At 44.7% G+C, this 22609-nt stretch overlaps 1 protein-coding gene across 3 annotated transcripts in view; it reads right to left on the bottom strand.

Moving 5' to 3' along the window:
* Window positions 1-22609, bottom strand: part of TOGARAM2 (TOG array regulator of axonemal microtubules 2) — a 477994-nt gene that overhangs the window by 193220 nt on the left and 262165 nt on the right. For all 3 annotated transcript variants that reach the window (XM_086926146.1, XM_086926144.1, XM_086926145.1), the window contains 3 exons: window positions 20144-20181; window positions 13665-13852; window positions 11385-11541 (listed from right to left, as the gene is read on the bottom strand). In XM_086926146.1, coding sequence (XP_086782272.1) covers window positions 11385-11541; window positions 13665-13852; window positions 20144-20181 — 383 coding nt within the window. The remainder of the gene's footprint in view (window positions 1-11384; window positions 11542-13664; window positions 13853-20143; window positions 20182-22609) is intronic.

Raw genomic sequence — 22609 nt, 5'->3', positions numbered from 1 at the left:
ATAAGTCAGCACTCACCACAGAAATTCTTTCCTCAATTGTCACGGTTTATTTAGAAGCAGCATGCATCACATAGCACCAACGCGTTTCGCAACCCACTGTTGCTTGATCACGGTAATGATACAATGTTACAGTTCCATTTTGTATTCAGAAAAAAACGCTACAAACTCAAAACAATGACATCACTTCCTGTCAATTACAGGAAGTGGCTGGGAAATGTAGTTTTTGTCATAGGAACGAGTGTATCTTTAGGGAAACAGCGAATTCATTTATAAACAAAAATGTGTATTATTCTGTAAATCATACACTTCTCAGGTAATCTCAAACTCTTTGTGCACAATAGGATCATTATTACTCATTGGTGATTTTGATACCGGCACACGGAGACCTTTAAATGCAGGCAATTCGAAGTGCCATCTGGTGGACAAATTAATTATGACCACACAACTGAAATTAAGCTCTCTGGTGAGCATGTTACATTAATTTCAACTCAAATAAAGCCCTCTGGTGGGCTAATCGTCATATCTTAATTATATAGAACCCATTTTGTCTATTTTGGTCCCCGTACTCAGTTTCTCGATCCCGTAATCGACCCTAATATTACTTCATATGGATCTCTTATTCAGTTATTGCCTGATAGGTATTCCTACTGTCAACTATTACACATACGCTGTTATACATTGTCCCAACCACATTATCCACTCATATCTATAAATTCCTTAAAATTCTATTAGACTCTGTATCTTGTTACCAAAGAAAATTAATTCAGTACACAAACAGATCTCATATTGATTACATCATCATAAATGTACATAGAGCTCCTCGCTCTGATTAAGACCCCAGGGGCTCATTGTTCGGAAATTGAGAATTTGTCTAGATTCTCTGCATCTAAGTTGTTTTTCTTGGTCCCCGCCCCTTTCATGTGGTAAGACACATTCCAATGCATATGTCTTCAAGAGTTTCCAGTCACTGTTGTGCATTAGTTCCATGTGTTTGGCGACCGCGTTGTTCTTATCTTTATTCACTGTCGCTCTGATGTGCTCAAGGATACGTAGTTTAAATTGTTTCTTCGTACTCCCGATGTATTTTAGAGCACATGGGCACTCAATCACATATACTACGTGAGTGCTCGTACAGTCTATCAACTGGTTGATCTTCCACAATTTGTTGTTGGGTAAGTTCACTTCTTTCTTATTTATTGCAATTTGACAGACCTTACACCGTTGGCATTTGATAAAGCCTTTCGTGTTCATCCATTGAATGCCCTTTTTCTTTTTTGATTTGTCCTGGAAATGGCTCTGTATCAACCTATCTTTAAGGTTCTTAGCTCGACGATATGTGACTACTGGATGATTACCCATTACTTTGCCCACAGTTTGATCTAATTGCAGTAATTTCCAGTTCTTTCTGAGAGTATTGACAATTTGTTTTGATTCTCTCGTATAGTCTAGAATTAATCTCACTTTTCTTTCATTAGGTATTTTGTTCTGAGTGGTGTTTGTTGCAGATTTTTTAGTAGTCAAGGCATCTTCTCTTTTTTTCTGGTTTGCTCTTTGCCACCCTTTTTCAATGATAGCTTTGTGGTATCCTCTGGTTTTAAATCTCTGCGCCATGCTCTCACTTTTTGCTCTCCATTCTTTCTCTTCTGAGCAAATTCTTCGTGCTCTTAAGAACTCTCCATACGGTATGTTCTCCTTGACAGACGGTTTGTGAAAGCTGTCAAGGTGTAAGATTGAGTTAGTTGCCGTATCTTTTCTATGGAGTGTTGTCTCCACTTTGTTGTCTTGAATGTAGATCTCCGTATCCAGAAAAATTGCTCTGTCTTTGCTGATGTGATACGTGAAGCGAATATTTGAGGTTGAGGAATTCAAAATTTGGAAATAATTCTCAAATTCACAAGCCGTTCCTTCCCAAATTATCAAAAGATCGTCTATGTATCTTATCCATTTCGCTATCTTTTCAACATAGAAATCATTATCAGAGTGCCAGGCAATTTGTTGCTCCCACCACCCCATTGTGAGACATGCATATGCTGGGCTGAATGAAAAACCCATGGCACAGCCATGGATTTGCTGGTAAATTTCATCCCCGAATAAGAACACATTTTGAGTAAGGCACATCTATATATATATATATATGTGTGTGTGTGTGTGTAATTATTAATTAAATGAGACTTCTAAAGTGCATGGCCACTCCCAGGAGTGTCCCAGCACTGCGTTTTAAGTTGACAGGTAATGCAATCACATCCACTATACTCAATGACAGAACCACAACTTCAGTCTTTTCTTAAAGAGGTCAGAGGATGCTACTGAAGATAGCTACAAAGGGAGTTTATTCCAGGCCACCGATCCAAGATAGGAAAGAGCCCTTCTGCCCATTCTCATGTGCCAGACCTTAGGGATCGTTGTCAGGCAGCCATGGGCTTGCTGTAGATTTTTGGAGGGGGCATAGACCTAAATCTAGCTCTAAGATAGCCTGCCCCAGAATTGTGCAGTGCTCTATGGGCTAAGACTAGAGTTTTGAAGAGAATTCTCTTCTTTATCGGTAGCCAGTGTAGTGTACACAGGTGCGAAGACATGTGTGTTCTTGGGTGCAGGTTAAGTAGAATACAGGCTGCCATGTTTTGGACCACTTGTAGCTTGTTAACCAGACAGTCTGGAAGTCCTAAGTATAGGGCATTTCCATAGTCCAGTCTCGATGTTATGAGTGACTGGATCACTACCTTTCTCGTGGCAGGAAAAGATAGTCTTAGCATTTTTTCAATGTCCGCAAGAGCCCAAATCTGAAATGATCTGTGGCTGGAAAGATTGTAAATTGTAAATTGTGTGTGTCTTGTAAAGCACACTGCTACCCGTACCGCAGGCCTCGTAGCGCTATAGACCGCTGGAGAACCCGTCCTGGCTTTCCCTGTGAGATAGTCCCTCCTGGGAGTCTCCAAGGTAAAACCAGGCATTTCCGGCGTTTGTGAGGGGCCGTTGTGGAGATGAGGCAAGCTTAATGCCCAGAGTTGCCGAGTGTGATCCCTGATTAGAGTAGGCACCGAGGCGAGAATTATCAAGTCCGCTGATACTGGTCCAGGACCCTGCCGCGTCGGGAATCGAACCCTGGTCCCAGGCCGTTCTCTGCTCTCGGGTCTGCCGCCTCTAGCCAGTGAGCCACACCACTCCACTCCAAAGACAAAGCATAATCAAATTTGATGCCCAGATTTTTGAATACTCCCCCTGAGCCCCAAGGAATGGGACACCTATTAAATTCAACAAGCAAAACTTTAATTAAGACCTCAACTTCCACCTGGAAAAGAACAACGACAGCAACTCCACCACCCTTTTGGACAATCTCGCCAATCTCGGACTCAAACAACTTGTTGACACCCCCACCCACTTTGCCTGGCACACGCTCAACCCAATCTTCACCTCCATAAGCACATCTCCTTTAATCACACCACAGCTCTCCATTGTACGGACCACAGCTGCGTTCACTTCAACTACAAAAAGACTACGACCCACAACCACCCAAAACCAATTCCCCGGAGAAACTGGAATAAAATTACCACGACCAGCTCTTCGCATCGCTTCACCAAAACCCTCCTGCAAAATCATCGGACCCAAACCAAGCAGCCACCAACCTCACACAATGGATCACCCACAGCGCTGACAAATTAGCACCCTTGAAAAACCATCAAATCAAGCAAGGCAGCAAAAAAGCCCCCTGGTTTAATGATGACCTTAAGAAATCCAAGAAGATGTCGCACCCTCGAGAAAGCCTGGCGAAAAAACCCAACCACTGACAACCTGGCCACCTTCAAGAACGCCACCCGCAAACACCACCAACTGATCTGATCCACCAAGAAATCAGCATTCAAGGATCGACTCGACAACAACGCCCACAACAGCAAAGAACTATTCAACATCGTCAAAGAGTTCAATAACCCCACCGCCGGCACCAACGACATCACTCCATCCCAAGAACTCTGCGACTCTCTAGCCTCGTTCTTCCACAACAAAATCGCTGACATACATAACAGCTTTGGAGACCAGCCCACCCCACCTACCTCCGAACTAAAACCCCCCTCCAACAACCTTTACGCCTGGAACCCAATCACCACTGAAGACACCATTCGCCTGATGAACACCATTCACTCAGGATCGCCAACCGACCCAAGTCCCCACCACATTTTCAACAAAGCAGACTCCATTATCGCACCCCATCTTCGAGACGTCATCAACTGCTCCCTCAACTCCGCCACCTTCCCGGAAAGCTGGAAACACGCCAAACTTAGCGCCCTCTTGAAGAAACCTACAGCAGACCCCTCTGAACTTAAGAACTACTGCCCCATTTCGCTCCTGCCAATACCTGCCAAAGTCATTGAGAAAGCTGTCAACAGTCAACTCGCCGCCTTCCTCGAATCCAAAAAATCCCTCGACCCATCAAAGTCCGGCTTCCGAGCCAAACACAGCACCGAGACCGCCCTCATCGCTGCAACAGACGACATTCGAACTCTACTGTATAACGGAGAAACTGCTGCCCTCATCCTACTCGACCTCTCCGCAGCCTTCGACACAGTCTGTCATAACACCCTTATACAACACCTCAGCAACGCCCGAATACAAGGAAAAGCATTGGACTGGATAATCTCGTTCCTCGCCGGAAGAACCCAGAGAGTCTGCCTCCCCCCTTTTAGATCAGAGGCCATCGAAGTCATCTGCGGCGTACCCCAAGGATCTTCACTCAGTCCCACCCTCTTCAACGTATACATGAGTCCCCTAGCATCCATTGCGCGCCAACACAACCTCAACATTATTTCCTACGCAGACGACACTCAGCTGATCCTATCCCTCACCAAAGACCCAAACACCGTCAAAACCAACCTACACGAAGGGATGAAAGAAGTAGCCGAGTGGATGAAGAACAGCCGTTTAAAACTTAACTCGGACAAAATGGAAGTCCCCATCTTAGGATCATCCCCCTCCGCCTGGGACGACTCATGGTGGCCATCGGCCCTGGGTAGCGCACCCAAACCGACGGACCACGCACGTAACCTGGGCTTCATCCTGGACTCCTCCCTCTCGATGACCAGACAAGTCAACGCCGTCTCATCATCATGCTTCAACATCCTATGTATGCTCAACAAATTCTTCGGTTGGATCCCCACCGAAACAAGAAAGACGGTCACCCATGCACTGGTCACAAGCCGACTAGACTACGGGAACACCCTTTACGCCGGAACCACAACCAAACTACAGAAAAAACTCCAACGCATCCACAACGCCTCAGCCAGACTCATCCTAGACATCCCCCGCCAAGCTCACATTTCCGGTCACCTGAAAGACCACCACTGGCTCCCCATCAACAAGAGAATAACGCTCCGCCTCCTCACCCACGCACACAAAGCCCTCTACGACCTAAGACCCGAATACCTCAGCACGCGCCTGTCCTTCTACACCCCCAGCCGTCAACTTCGATCGTCCAATCAAGCCCTCGCCGCAATTCCACGCATCCAAAGATCCACCATGGGAGGAAGATCCTTCTCCTACTTAGCGGCCAAGACCTGGAATTCCCTCCCCACCCACTTCCGCCTCACACAGAACCACCTCTCCTTCAGAAAACAACTAAAAACTTGGATATTTGATAAGTAAAGCTCCCTCCCTCCCTCAAGCGCCTTGAGACCCTATGGGTGAGTAGTGCGCTATACAAATTTAAACTTGACTTGACTTGACTGCTCAACCTCTTAGTAGCATGGTACGAGCAGTCAGGTTTATCTTAGAGGCAATGTGTAAAGCATTTGTACATAAACACACAGCAATACAGTGAAAACACTACGGTCTGAGCCCCCACCACTTTAGAACAATAACCAATCTTTATCTAAGTAAAACAAGGCGCCAAAACCACAAAATTCCAACATACAAAGCAAATATATCACTTTGAAAAGGCTCAAAATAGTTCAGTCTATATGAAACTATGGATGCATCACTTTTATTATGCAGTATCTGAGATGCATCAAATTCAAAGAGAAAAAACAGGCGCAGGGGAGGTGAGGTGCCAGAAACCAAAAGGGATGCGTTGATAGTTTAGTCCCAGGGGAACAGAGGCGTCAGTTCCTTCTGCAAGGCAGAGGAAGTGTTGCATTGATTCCCTACTGTGAGAAGAGGTGAAGCTGCCCTGACACGGTCCTCGGGTCCATACTGCGGGGCTACGTCGATGAAGGGACAGCGCCGAAGTACAATACGTAGAAAATCCTCAACACAAGTGGTCGATGTGGTGGCAAAACAGGCACATCAATTTTCCAGCTGTGGAGCCGGCCTGCGTCGGAGGGGGTGCCACATACATCGTTGGCCCAGTGCTCGGGAATCGGGCTGCGGAGATCAGTTAGCCACACGGCAGGCACTGCGGCGATCATTTAGCCACACAGCAGGCGCTGCATTGATTCTTCGGCCGCACCATGGAGATGCATTGGTTTTTCAACCGTACGGCATTGCTGTAGTGGGAAAAACAGGCGCTGAAGGTCGTTATGTGGATTTTCTTTAGTCCTTTGTAGCAAATTCTCCTCCCAGGGCCCAGAACTGGAATTGCCCCAATTTGGCAGGTCAAAACTCCCAGCAGAGGAGTTCAGAGGATGCAGGTTAAGTCTTTGATTGCCCCAAGACTTCTTAGCAGGAGGCAAGTATACCCAAGCCCTTGGATAACCTTGGAAGCAGGATACAGAAAGCAAAGTCCAGTCCTTTGTCTGCCCAAGACAGAAGCAGCAACCAGTAGGCCAGCACAACACACCAACAAGCAGAGTAGCAGTTCTCCTCCTACAGCTTCTCCGGACTGTCATTTTTGGCAGAATCCCCTCTTAGTCCAGAAGAGTTCTGAAGTTATGTGTGTCACAGCTCCAGTACTTATACCAGTTTCTGTCTTTAAAGTAGACAAACTTCAAAGAAAAGTCTTTGCCGTGCACAAGACCCTGCCTTTTTCCTGACCTGGCTCCAGACATACGACAGGGGAGCGGAGACAGCTTTGTGTGAGGACAGGCACAGCCCTATTTATTTATTTATTTATTTATGCAGGATTTGTAATGCGCATGGCTGCCTCAGCAACGAGGCGTCCCAGTGGCAACCAGAAACCGGCAGAGAGAAACAGGGAGACCTACAACACAAAATATTAAAGAGTGGGGAACAACCATGTTTTTAGCGATTTCCGAAATGTCAGAAGATTGGGGATGGCTCGAATGTTAACTGGGAGGGAATTCCAAAGTTTGGCTGCCATGAAGCCAAACGAGCGACCCCCAGCCCTTGCTTTCCTTACTCGAGGGACACAGACCAGACCATGGTGTACAGAACGCAAAGCGCGCCTGGGCAAATAGGGCTTCAACAGGCCTGATAGCCCTATGGGGGCTTGATGTCTCAGGATTTTGTGCGCAATACACAGCATCTTAAACTGAATACGGGCTTCAGGTGTCAGTGACAGACACTCCCACCACTCTAGCTCAGGAAGACCAGCTTGGTGATGGGCCATCAGGATTTGCAGGGCACACCTCAGCTCCCTTTGTGTGACTCTCTAGAGTAAATGCACAAATAGCCCAACTGTCAGTCTAAAGCAGACGTGGATCCCAGGTCTAATAGCACTACTTTAAAATACTTCATTTGGAAATAATTATAAGGCCAGATCGCAAAGCATTGTAGATCACAAAAGCAATAATGAGTCTAGGAAGTAGTACTGCAGGAGTAGTCTTTAATGTATTCATACATCAGCTCCTAACAGCCAATACCCTAAAGTGCAAAGAGGGCACAAAAGCATGTAGTACGTAAAAAAGTATTATAGGAGTACTTCTTTCTGTACTCCAAAATAAATTGTGAATAGGCCCCAGTAGGTTAAAATAGAACTATATGACTAGTTGCGTGCTGGAATGGATGGAAAGTGGCAGTGTTACAATGTTAAGATGCACATTGTGATATAATAAAATATAATAAATAAGCGTATAATTAAGCAGAACACACATCAAAGCCAACATCATATGCACATATGTAGCACACCATATAGGAAGCTTAGCAGGTTACACAAGTATTTGCATAATACATTAAATCTGAAAATTGTGTAACTTTCAGGCCTTCACTTCTAATATTTGCAACCTTTAATAGGCAAGTGCTTGTAGTAGAAAAATGCAATAACTAAGATAGTATTCAAACATAGCAAATGGGAAGCCACTATTGCCTGGAGAAGAACTACAGATACCTCTTTGTTCCTCCACAGAACTGAGGTGCCCAAGACAAGCATTTCTTTGTTACTGAATACAAGTCACAACATGCTGCTAAATCCCATTCCTGTTGTAGCAAATTCTGGAAAGTACCTGACCCTTTTGATAGCCAACATTTCACCACCTTTTAATATTTGTGTTAAGACCATTGAGAACATTGTGTGTTTTTACGGTAACACTAAGCTAGCAGGGTACAAGCCCAAATTCATCCATACAATTACCAGACAAAATAAGTTGTGTCTTTTCTGTACTGAATCTTTGTTCAACATTGTGCCATCAGAGCCTGATTGCTATTTTCCTGATGGAAAAGCCATTGTTAGCAAAGATTATTCAGGACCACAACCAAAGATACATTTTATGTGTTCATAATTTTTAATTCAACAAAAACACATATTTAAGTGGATCTACAAAATTGGAGTATATTGATGCACGTCTTGTGAACTGTGAAAACGTGAAGCTGGGAAAGAGAATAAAGACAAAAATATGTTTGGCTAGTCAACATCAAACTACATGAAGGAGAATTATAATGTTGTGTTCTCTCTGTTTGCACTAGATGAAGAAGGGCCAAATCAAAACATAAATTCTGTCAACATTTCAGCACAGAGGTGAAATTCACAGGACTCCTTCATCAGGGCGAGAGTAAAAAAATACGTTATTTCTCACCTAACTCATTGATTATCTCAACTTCTCACTAGGTGGAAGCACCGCATGCCACTAAAATATGTATTTCGACGGTGATATCACATACCACTCAATTGGGCTGAGAGGGCTGATTTGGGAATAGGATGATGGGCAAATGTTGCACTTTACTATTTTGAACCTGCTATTGGGTAAGTCCTTGTGACGGGGTTCTGAAAATTGCCCTTTAGCCACAATCAAATTCCAATTGAAGATTAGAATAGGTCTGTCATGCCTCTCCTCTTGGGAGCAAGCCCTAACGTCTAATAGGATGTTAGTCTAACCATTTTATAGCTTAGTGTAAATTCTGTATTCCATCTTCTAATCCATATGTCTCTACAACAAAAGCATCCTGTTAGATCTGGCATCGTTGGCATGGTTATCCCCCTAACTGTTTGCCTTCAACCCTTCTGTTTTTGCTGAATTTGTTTTTGCTAGACTTAGGGCTCTGTGCACTTTACCACTGCTAATGAGCTTGTGCTCTCTCCTTAAAACATGTTTGATTGTCTTGCACCGAACTGACATATTTAATTTACCTGTAAGTCCCTAGGAAAGTGGCACTACCTGTGCCCAGGTCCTAAAAATTAAATGCTCCTAGCGGGTCTGCGGCATTGATTGGGCCACTCACTTAATTAGCACTTTAAACATGTCTTAGCCTGCCATTGCAGCCTGTGTGTGTGCAGTAGTTTTGAACTGCCATTTCAACCTGGCAAAGTAAACCTTTTGCCAGGACCAAACCTTCCCTTTAAATATATATAAAAGTCGCCCCAAGGGTAGGCCCTGGACAGCCCATAGGGTAGTGCAATGTATTTAAAATGTAGGTCATATACTTTAAAATTTTACATGTCCTGATAGCGAAAACATCTTAAATTCTTTTTTCACTACTGCAAGGCCTACCCCTCCTATAGAATAACATTGGAGTTACCTTATTACATTTTATAAGTCTAATTTCCAAATGAGAAAAGGTAACCAGTTCACATTGGGTATTTCTGCAATTGTAATGAAAAATCCTAACTTATGGTGAAGTCGGATATTAAGTCACAACTCTGAAAAAGGCACTTATAGAAAGTTGGCATTTTCTTGCCTTAGCCATTTGGTGCCTGCGGCCTGTCTCTGAGACACATGACAGGGTGTACTTGACAGTTCGGCTTTGTGTATTCCTCCTACATAGCCACACACAATTGGGTATAAATACTGGACCTCCAACACCAACTCTCTAGTAAACTTCTGGACCTGTGGATACTCTGCCAGGAAAAAGTACTGCTATGTTGCTGAAAGGACTGCCACTCTGCTTGACTACTGCTCTGAAGGACTTCTGCCTTGCAGTACTGATCTGCTGCCTGCTGCCATCTCACCCTATTTAACCTCCTTACTTGAACTCATCATACGGCTTTATAATCAGAAGAACTCCATCAAAGAGCCCCCTGCGAGGGGCCCGTCAAGCATTGCAGCGCCTGCTTGACGAGGAGCACCCAATGATGAAGCATGACACCCTACCAGGTGTGTGAGGGCACTTTCATCTGAACATTGGAATCCCCTTTGATCCGACTGTTCGAACCGGCTGTTCCATCTATCAGTGCCTGTTCTGTCCCTTACTTGAGGAACTGCCCGCTCTGTGTTTGGGCACAAATACTTTACTCTTTGCCTCTGAGTTAAGCTTGGCTGCTCTGTGCCAAGCTACCAGAGGGTTGAGCACAGGTTAATTTAGGGTTGGCTTGTGCCTCACGCTGATAAGGATTGTGGTTGCTGCTTGAAAAGGCTCTCACCCCAGTCAACAACCAACCCAATTTCTTACACATCCAAAATATTGCATAATACATCGCTATTTTCTCTTGTCTGCAAATAAAACAGGTCTCACCCATCTGCGCCAGTCTAATAAAAGACTGGTACGAGACAGACACGAATCCCAATTTAAAAACAATATGCCATATTTAAAGTATTTTGTAAATGTACCAGTAAATGGATTCTGTCTTGCCGACCTAAAATGACAAATATAGTTTACTACAGTGATACGAAGTAAAAATTCTATATTAATTTAGTAGTTCCAATGTTGACAAACTACCGAACAGATTAGAAACATAACTTAATCAGTGACCAAGGAAAGAAGAGAGTGGTGGGTAGCTTAAAGAGTCTCATATGAGAACAAAACAGCATTGCATAGACTGAGATTCCTAATGGAAATGACAAACACTTAATCAACTTTTTTGCTGTACTTGTAATCTCCCCAACCATGTCTGTTGTCTTTATCACACTCATTAGTATGCCATTTCCTTGAATAACAATCTTCATCGTAAGTAGTCTAGTGACTGGTGAGACAGTTACTTTGTTTCAGCGATTAGGTGGAAAGTCTTCGGCTTGCTCGCCAAACCTCTTCTCAGAAATCTGGGATATTCTCTTCAGTGTGTAACATCAAAGGATGAAGAGAAAACAAACAGCCAGCCATTCAACAACTAAATACTACTAGTGTCTCACCATTTTGCATGATACCTCCGGAGTCCATATTCTGCAGTCGATCCTTCAGTTGAAGGTGGGACCATTTCATGTCTCTCTCCTTTGTCAAGTGCTCCATTTCCTCCATCCGCCTCTGGCGCATCTTGTCTTGAGCAGACTTGGATATGGTGAAATTGATCTGCAGGTGGAAAAGACCCACTCATAAGACTTCAATGCCAGCTCTTGGTGCAGTGCTGTATGAATGAGCATCTATTATTATACCAACATGATGAATGTATTTGTACCTTAGAGAAGGTGGTTTCACAAGACCATTGGTATTTATGCTGGTCCCTTTATTCAAGGTTTGTTCTGCAATCATCATGATTCCACCAGATTAGGGCTTGGTGGTTCAGGTGGTCCAGGTGACAACCTCACGTACTGTCTATCCTTGAGAATTTCTCTAAACAATAACTACAAATTTATGCATGAGCTCTTGTGTTCTGGCAATTCTCTTTTTATGATCTAGTGTGGTGGACTCACCAACTCTCTTCTCTGTGACCTACCCTATAACAACTGACCTGCTACCAACTGACCTGCAGTCTGGGTTCAGCAGCAACCACAGCACCGAAACTGCCCTCATCGCCTCGACCGATGACATCAGAGCCCTGATGGATAACGGCGAAACCGTGGCCCTCATCCTCCTGGACCTGTCAGCCGCCTTCGACACGGTCTGCCACCGCACCCTACGTACTCGCCTCCCCAACGCTAGGATCTGAGACAAGGCTCTGGACTGGACCACTTCCTTCCTCTCCGGCAGAACGCAGAGCGTCCGCCTCCCCCTTTTCCACTCTGAAGCCACCGAGATCATCTGTGGCGTACCCAGGGCCCTCCCTGTTCAACATCTACATGGCACCGCTCGCCCACATTGCCCGACTACATGACCTCAACATCATCTCCTACGACACCCAGCTGATCCTATCACTCACCAAGGACCCCCTCACTGCCAAAACCAACCTCCACGAAGGTATGAAAGCCGCCGCACAGTGGATGAAAAACAGCCGTCTGAAGCTAAACTCGGACAAGACAGAAGTCTTCATCCTCTGCTCCACCCCATCAGCCTGTTACGACTCCTGGTGGCCAGCCGCACTGGGAACAGCACCAACACCCACCGACCACGCATGAAACCTGGGGTTCATCCTCGACTCTACTCTCTCCATGACAAAGCCGGTCACGCCATCTCCTCCTCCTGCTTTAACACCCTCCGCATGCTCCGCAAGATCTAGAGGTGGATCTCCACCGAAACAAGAAGAACGGTCACCCAGGCCCTCGTCATCAGCAGGCTGGACTATGGAAACGCCCTCTACGCAGGAGCCTCGGCCAAACTCCTGAAATTACTACAACGGATTCAGAACGCCTCTGCACGCCTGATCCTCGACACCCCCTGCCGCAGCCACATCACACCCCACCTGAGAGACCTGCACTGGCTCCCCGTCAACAAGAGGATCACTTTCAAGCTCCTCACCCACGCAAACAAGGCACTCCACAACACCGGACCAGCATACCTCAACAGACGACTCAGCTTCCACACCCCCAACTGCCAGCTCTGCTCCACTCCGCCGACCTCGCCCTCGCCACCGCCCCCCTCATCCAAAGAGCGACCTCCGGCGGCAGATCATTCTCCCACCTCGTCGCCAAGACTTGGAACACCCTCCTCATCCTCCTACGGAAGACCCAGGACCTGCTTACCTTCAGAAGACTACTCAAGACCTGGCTATTCGAGCAGTAGCAGCACTCTCCTCCCCCCCCAGCGCATTGAGACCCCCACGGGTTAGTAGTGCTCTTTACAAGTGTTCTGATTGCTTGATTGATATTGCATTTTGCAAGGACAATATACACCGTACAGCTACCCTGTGTAATAAGCTACCCCAGAATAATTGCATGTAAATGATCTCCATTGACTATCGGCAATGATCATCAAGGTCCTATTCATGGCTACATTACAGGATCTCTGCTAGATACATTGCGCTTGGTGGTGGAAGTATAGAACTAAAGGGGGTCATTATAGAATAAAAATCAGATACAAGTCAGGAGATGCAAGTTTTCTAACCATGTTCAACAACATGTCACACTGCGGTCAACCAGACCTTCATAAGTCATAATCCTTTGTTGGCTGCCTTTCTCACCCTTTCTGGTCTCTTGCTAATGTTGTGTTCACACCAAATCACAGGATGTAGGCGACACACAAGAGGAGGCTGTACCATACATGGACATCACATTACTATCTTGAATTTAACACTCATCATCCTTGAAACACCTACATACCCTTCCATTGTTCTCCTTTCCCTCCTCTTCACTGGAATTCTGCTGGAGGTGTATCGGATCTCCCTCTTTCGCAGTGTTGAGAAAGATAGTCTTCAGGGGGGCGGATTCTGCCGGGGCTCCACTGGGTTTCACAACAGCAACTGGCTCGTTTTTTTGGACTGGCAGGACAGAGTCCAAGTTTCTTCTTTCTGTATAGAGACAGACACTAAAATTATGGTTGCGTAGACAGGAGAGTGGATATTGCTGGTCTACTCTGATCAGCCGATCCACGCCCAGTGCTGGGTTAATATAGTCAGAGGATCCCTTTATTATGCTTTATAAACATGGTCAGCGATTCCCTTTTTTATGCTTTGCTAACATATTCATTGACTCCCTTGCTTGCTCTGGTCTAATACAATCAAGTGCTTCCTTTGTTATGCTGGGCTAACATAGTCGTTGACATTTCTTGTGCTCTGCGAATATGATTCATTACCCCCATTTCTATGTTGAGCTGATTTGCCCATCCACCTTCTCCTGTTGGACTAACAAAGTCATTGAATCTCTTTCTTGCACTTGGCAAGATGTGCTGTGCCTTGCTTTCTTGGGCCAGGCTAACTAGGTCAGCAGTTCCTTTTCATCTCACAGCTAAGATGGTTAACTGGTCTCTTTCTCTTGCTGAACAACTGTCTCTAGAACCCTCTGCTTTACTAAAGCAGTCAGGAAAACCTTTCTTCTACTAGACTAACAAAGCATCTACTCTGCTTCTTATGGGTTTATGTGATAAGCAGCCCCTTTCTTACGTTGGGCTAATATGGTCAGTTGCCCATTTCTTGTCCTTGCATTTATTTCAACATATATCATTTATAGATGAGGAATAATAAACTGTGCATCCTCAATAGTGTTCTGCCTGAGCCTGATGTTCAGGTGTAGGCAGCACACAACAACCTTTATAGGTCAGAGTAGGGAGTGAAGAATACTTGTAACTTAATTTCTAAAGAAGGCAAAACTTCAGAAATGATTAAACCTTGGGAATCCCTCTTTGTTAATGGGTGCCAGCACCCAGGCTCCCTAGGCACGCTCAGTTGCTCTAATCTCTGCACAGTGCATTGATTCTGAGTCACACATGCTCTTGGGTGGTTGCCTGCTTGCTTCTCTCGGTTGCCAGGCACCAGTTTTTGGCTGCATTTACTCATTAGATGGCACTGGAACACTGTTCCCTTTCTGCACTCAATACTAACAGGGTCAATAATGAACCAGATAAGGCAGTAAGCCAAGGCTATGCACACCTGCCTAAATATGTGCCGGCCTAATGTATAAATCAGTGCCTGGCTTACCTGCAGTACGTATTGCAACGCTGTGGCACACTTGATAAGCACGGACTTCCAGCATATTAACATATTTGTGACTGAATGCATTTGTGTCTATCCTCATATCCTGTCTAACATTAAACCTGGAATGGCAAGATCACACTACACTGGCACTAAGGTTTCGCCACTGGCTACCAATAAAACAGAGATCCCAATTAAAAACCTTCTGCCACATCCACAAAAAGTGCCATGGTCTCTGCCCAATTGATGTCAGATGCTGATTACTTGCCACCAACAAACAGGAAGCCTAAGGTCTACCAACCCTAACCTTAGGAATGAGGCAGAAACTCTTGGAATGTTCAAGCTTCTTCCCAGTGGAATACTGTACCACCAAGTTCAAGAGTCGAAAATTGATTCCTCAAATTAAAGAAACCCTTGAGATCTCACCTCTTCCTTCCGACTTATTGTTACCCTGCTTTTCATTAGAATTAGGGTTGCCATAAGGTGGTTTACAGAATATCCTCAATGCTGTTCCCTGTGGGCAGAAGCTTAAGACTGCCCCATCACCCAAGAGCAAGTGCATGACTGGGTACTGCATATCTCAAGACTCCGACACCATTCATTCGCTTACAAGAATGCGGGCTCCCATCAACAGTCTCAACCAAACTATAGACTGACTTGTTCTACAGGAATGCTACTCATCCACCTTCTTTCGTTGTATACCCTTACCAAACACAGAAACTATCCTTGGTGCTATACATCACTTTCTAAAATCTGTAAATCAAATAATAAGATGACCATAGAACTTGATCAGGCTCTCCCAAACACCTCACTAAGGTCTGTACCGCTGTTCTGAGCAGTGACATCTGCACCCTGCCTACAAAAGATGCCAATTAAGAATAAATCTTCGTATCCAATTTCTGCAAAACCAACCGCCTTTTTTGGGGGGGATCCTCTATTGATTAACATGTACTTTGTGATGTTTATTTGTACTTCTGGATTTTGTGTATGTAACAAAGAGGATCCTTATAAACTCAGTATGTACATCTTGCTATGAAAATGTTTTATTAAGTACACTTGGACATACTACATGCTTGCTTGGACAGTTTGTTTTACTTGAGTCCTGAACCAGCACCCTGGAACGTTTTGACATTAGCCTCATAAGTTAACCCATAAGAGGGGATGGATGACTGGAGGGCTGACTCCAGTGTCTGGCTGGACAAAGATTGTAACTTATTGTCCTTGTAAATAGCTGAGAATTGCCGTGGTGGAATGAGAAGAGGGTCAAAACCTGCAGCAATGCACACGTCTTGGCACATCTCGCCTTTATAGGTTAGGATAATATTTATAGAGCGCACTTATACCCGAGAGTGTCAAGACGCTGATTTATCAGAAACACAACATTCTCACACCGGCAGAAAACTCTGCTGTTTATAATTATATTTATATTTAGAGTCGCTTTTGTGTACCATGGTAAGATAGCTCTACTGTTTGAGGCCTAAGCCTATGCGGATTTTGTAACCTGAGGGATTACTCTGCTGTATGGGGCCTGAGCAAGTGCCACCTGTGTAATAGGAGGGACTGGGCAGAGATTGCAGATCCTGGAGATTGAACCCTTTTCATGGTTTAGCCTTACTCTTAGGGCCCAATCAGGCTTCTGGCATGTCACCCCTATGAAATTTCTCTTGCTCAACCTATAACTGGAAGAAAGAGAGACAATCAGCGTGGCTGCTTGTGCCTGGTTTTTGGCAAATGGGAGTTGGTTGCACCACTTTTTTAAAGGGGGGTGAAGTGTGATTGGGGTAAATTGTGATTCTAAAGGGTGCAAGGTGGATGGGGATTTGGCAAAATGTCACTTAGCCAATGGTGGCAAAATCCTTGCCTGTTTTATGGGCATGAAATCTAACCACGAGAATGAAAACACTGAATCTTTGGCATGAGGTTTAGGCGCTCACTCGCCCACAAAGCACTCTACTCGTGCACAGACCATTGAAATGCAGATGAAAGAGGTGAAGGTTCCTATGAGAAGCCTGTGAGGCGAAGCGGATGATGCAAACAGTGTCCCCTAGGAATGGTCTATTTTGAGCCGTCCACAAGCCAACGTGCAGCCCCTACAACGACATCCTCAGCTCCACAGCCCTGAGAGGAGACTCAGTTAAACCCACAATACCTCTCCGCTGTGAGGTCCTGCTGGACTCCTCTTCGTAGCCTACACACTTCACACCGGCACATACAGAGAGGCTCAAAAGTATTGCAAGCCCTGGGATTTGTACCCATTGAAAAAAATACATGGTTTGTAATTTAAGTGTGACAGAGCCCTGGAAACAGTGCATGTCCTAAGAGACCTTTTACACACGGGGCTCATTAGCACTTCCAGCAGAGTGTAGCCAGCTGCATGCATTGTGCAGGCAGAGCGTATCCCTTCGTAAGGTTTCACATCGAAGGGCTCCATGGGCAGTATCAGACAAAGGGAGCCATAGCACTGGGATAAGACAAAGGGTTGGACACAAAACATTTTTGACTGGCACAAATAAACGCTTTTTACCACAGTATTAGAAAAACTGGTTCCGGAGATGGTGATGTTTGCCAAGAACGTTTGTTCACATTTGTTGTGTGGCATTATGTTGGATAGGTGATGTGTTCAGAGATTTCGTTTTATTGTGCTGCAGTTTTTGTGTTGCAATCTGTTTTGTTTCTTGTGGTGTGCCATGTTATGTTTTAATGGTAGTGTTGTGTTGCTGTTTGTTTGTATTTGTGTTCTGTTTAGTTGTTGACTTTAGCTATGTCTACAAAGCTGCTATATTTCCAGCCAAAAGCAGCACATCTTGAAAGTTCCTTTGAAAAACCCACCATTTACAAATTTCTAAAAGGTAAAATGGCGCTGCTTCAGCTACTCAGGTAATAATAAACCAACATCCCCAAACTGTGACCGTGATCAGTGCTCACTTTATGTGTTACAGTCAGTACACAAGTCTTAAAAAAAGAATTGGGGGGACTAACCCAGTTAGGCAGTATGCAAGTGACATCATGGCATATGACATCACAGCGCGACATCATGGCATGGCTTCACAGGAAGTGACATCACAACCCATGACCTCACAGAAAGTGACATCAGATCTTAACGCATTACACATACATTTCAGGTCTATCGTGAGTATATTTGAGCTCATTTAGAGATTTTAACAAATGAAAGAGATTTTAACAAATTAGATTTTGCGTTGGGGTTATGCCAAAAAAGTGACGCACTCCGATGCAAAATGTGAGCCTCAACTTATACATTTATTCTGTAAAACCTCTACCATAAAGAAATTGGCAACAAGGAGAAATGTGGCAGTAAATCTGTTCTGTTTAATTGGTTGCGAAGTTCACATTTTTAAATATCGTAAGGCTATAAATAAATAAAAATAATGTATCGAAAATGTTATTTGTGTCCGGGAATGTCCAACCAACCAGTCATATTGGGCATCAATTATGACCACTATGTCACGGGTCACAGGGATAGAAGTCTCCTGGAACCAAAATACTGCTTGCTTAATATTTGGAAGCCAGCAGACCTCAATCACTCGGACCAGGACTGGGTAACACTTGGTCTGGCCCTGGCCAAAAGGAATATAGCTCTTAACTGGGGATCCAGGCAGACCCCGACCCTACACAAATGGTGCCAAGATATGGACATATCAGTGGTGACCAAAAAAGCAGTGTATGTACACAGGGGGTGCCCCAAAAAGTGGGACGGCATTTGGGGGAAATGGAACGCCTACCGAGGCAATATATGCAAGCTCCCTCAAGGAGACACAATATCTGATATTAGTGACTGAGCTGTGATTCGGTGGGAGGACTGTGTACTAAGCTTAAAGTTCACTTAGAGTTATGCCTTGTCCTTTTTTGGTGTACTGTAAAGGACACAGAATAGCTCAAGAAATGCTATAACTGTATACATGTGTGTAACGAAATGCTTACAAAATGTGATTCTATGACTAAGTACCAATTGTTTTTTTTTTTGTTATGAAATAAAAACAAATTCCCCCCCCCCCCAAATTTTTTATTTTTTATTTGTGTAGATACTGGGATAGACCAGCACATTTGACATTCTTACAGTGCATGCATATGCCTTATATACAGGGTATGAAAAAAGTAAAAAGCACTCCTCTCTTAAGTATTTGTGAAGAGATAACAAAATGTGAGCCTTTGATTCCCCTCCCTTGCATCTAGGTGTGAGGCTCAGATAGCTCCCAGCCAGGATAGTGGAACAAAAGAAGGCCTGGTGGTCCCTTAAATTCGGCTTTTGTTATGGGCCCAGCTGGAGTCTGAAATACGAAAGCCTGCACGTTGCTGCTGTGAAAGAAAGTAGACAACGCGCAGGCACTGATGAATGTGTCCTGGTGCCTGGAAATTACACCACAAGTTCCGCATATTTCAGTAAGGCCGAGCTTCTCACCCTGTGAAAATAGTGGGTGGACGCCGTGTACCCCCGACTTGTGCCCTGGATACAGTTAACTGTCTCTGTCACAACTTTGGGCTGACTACTGTCTGAAGGGACGTCGTTGTAGATGCTTTCAAAATGGTGCCGACATTGGCAAAAGCCATTAGCAGCGGTAAGCCATCTTGAAACTGTTTATGCTACATTTCCAAGAAGGACGTCATGCTGTGTGAAGGACGTCATGCTGTGTGCAGATGAAATACTGCTTCAACACAGAACGACTGACTCGCTCAGAGAAGACACTCAAACAGGACGCGATGAGTGAATGTTGTTTTAGGTAGAACACATGCACACGTGTGTGTTGACACACGTGTGTGCAGCGGCAAGGTGTGCACCTTGTGAGAGTTTGTGTGAATATGTATTATATTGTATTGTATTGTTAATTGCATTTATGTAGCGCTTTCTACCCCTGGCGAGGCACCAAAGCGCTTTTTCGGGAGTAGCACCCTACTTCGGAACCCATAAAGAATTAGTGTTGAATTAGTATAGTGAAATATGAAAGTGAGTTAAGTGTGTGCACAGACGTATATAAGTAGGTGTGTCTACTACTAGAATGATGCATTTAATTATGCATTTTATATAGCGCCACCGTTGCCCTACATAGAAATGAAAACCCATGCAATCCAATGAAGCTGGTGAATACAATAAAAAAAAACACATTGATTGAGTGAACCCACCCTTCCCGAGCACCATCAATTCCGGTGAATACATACCAAAAGTCTTCTGCTCCGCATCACCTTCTGTTGTGGACCTTAAAATAATTAGAAATGGAAACGAGGGTTAAAACTTAACATTAAAAAGTAGGAAGAAGACAAAAGGTCACTTTTTAGGCTCCCAACAAGAAAAAAACCTCCAGCAGATGGCGCTGAGACTCACAGGAAGTGCTGTGCTTCTCGGGCAGGCTGACCCCTGCCGAGTCCAACTTGGACTTTCCAGGGAGCCGCCTGCCACTACCACATACCGAAGCCATTAGAGTTGCCAACACGTTGGTTACCAAGGCGACTGGGAAGGCCTCTGGGGTAGTAAGTAATGCACAAAGGAATTCGCGTTCGCAGCAGGAGCTCAGAGAGAGACGGGGCCCAGGTAAGTCACCCCTCCCTCGACCTCTAGTGGGGGTGCTTGGCCTGCTGACCTACAGGCCCTTAGCCTGAAGTGTACCGGGAGCACTTGCACTCTGACCTCTTTCTGTATCCCTCAGGGGCGAACAGAATCTTCACAGATCACAACACAGATCCGAACACGAGATTCTTTTCAAACAGAATGAGAGGAGTTGGAACCCGGCAACAACTCACACTCCACCTTCCCACAAAAGCATGTGGGCCAATGCCTACATTTTGTACCATTGTATGGCCTGGCACGACTAATTACTGTTGCCACACCCTTCTACTGCTCTTGCGCATTAATGCAGTTTTAAAGTCAACAAATCACCCACTGTAAGATATTCAAAAAAGCACAGCTGAACATTAAGAAAAACGAGTCCATTGCACCACAGCAGCTCGTTTTATGCTTTGTTCATCAGAGATTAATAAGAACTGACAAGCACTCACCAAGAAGAAGCAACACCCCCCAAACACTCACTTCTGCACTCGTGCCAACATTAAGGTCTTCAAACCAATGATGTTGACTGAAGTGTTAGGGTCAGCCAGGGAATACTTTGACTATCTCAGCAATATGTCTCATCTATATGACTCTTCGCAAGCCTCAGCCTTTGAGCGGCTGAGACGATGCTGATCACACCTGATGCTAAACTTCTGTACAACTATTGGATGATTTCAAACTTACCTTTCCTAAGCAACATCATGGAAAGCCACATCACAAAGCACATTCAGTAAGTCCAGGATATTGTCCAAAACAGTAATGTATTCAACCACCGGAATTTCTGCTACAGGCCAACAAGAGAAAGATAATCTGTGCTATCAGACACCTTCAATGACATCCTGACTGCACAGAACGAAGACCAGCCAGTGAATTGGCAAGGCTGACTCCAGCTGGAAGACAGTGGTATGTATCTGTTTATGTCCTACAAGTGACCACTGGGCTACATCATTGACCTGTACTACTTCTGATTCCTAGTGTATGCGGACAATAACCAGATCTATCTCTGAGGGAACAGGAACATTAAGAAACAAATGTACACTTTTAACTTGAGGAAGGAATCCTTTTTCTGCTTACACGGCTAAAATTCGAACAATATAGAAAACACAAATCTGAGAGTCCAATTCTACGTGACACCCCTCACCCCCAACCAATCCCATGATCAAACAAAAGGAACAAACTACAACTCTCCATGTTAAGAGTGCTCCAAGTCCACACAAGTCAATAACTGAATCAAACTAAAAAGGGATCTGGTCCTGTCCAAATTGGCCTACACAAGACATCGAAGCAGTAGATCCAAAACCAGATGTATTTGAATGTAGAAAGGTATGTTCACAACAGCCGAGTGCCGTGGAAGCACTCGCTGTTTTCCGCTTCATAGATCTGTTTCAATTCAAGATCCTTTTTGCTATGTGTAAGACTTTCTGGGGAAGAGGGCTCATTTATATAAACACCTTTCCTCCTCCTACAGACCTTCAAAGAGGCTGATAAGATCTATGTGTGCTGCTAAAATGTTCAAATGCAAATCTACAGACTTGAGACATGGAAGGAAAAAACCTCACGGCCCTAGGGGCATTATAAAGTGAGAAGGATGCAAGCATGAGATGTCAACCAAGCTGCTACATGTGAAGGAACACTTGAAAATCAGCTACCGACTAAGCACCCTATGCAATCCTGCTTTTGTGTCATCAGACTGGAAGAGTAGCACAATTCCTCCTTTAGGGGCTAGCATGCCCCACGCAAGTGCCATAATAAGGAAACATACAGCTCTAATAGCACTATCAACCGAATGTATCCAGTTCTGCACTAATCCCAGCTCATCAGAAGGGAACACCGGCATTGTCTCGACCATTAGATTGGATCTCACACCAACAGGAACTGATGCATACTGGGGTCACATGTACATTAATATATTATGTATCACTCTTAACTCCTGGAGGGCTTTGAAGTAGTGATGAAACAATATATACAGGCATTATAAGAGGCTCTCTAAACATGTTTGCACCTGAACACCAACCTCGTACCATCACTGTCACTAAGCCACACCTCTGAACATATCTGCCCTTGAAGGGATTGCTTTGGAA

Source organism: Lissotriton vulgaris, chromosome 6 (assembly GCF_964263255.1).
Source record: "Lissotriton vulgaris chromosome 6, aLisVul1.2, whole genome shotgun sequence".
NCBI lineage: Eukaryota > Metazoa > Chordata > Amphibia > Caudata > Salamandridae > Lissotriton > Lissotriton vulgaris.
The sequence above is the reverse complement of the archived record's forward strand: the minus strand, read 5'-3'. Positions and strand labels throughout refer to the sequence as shown.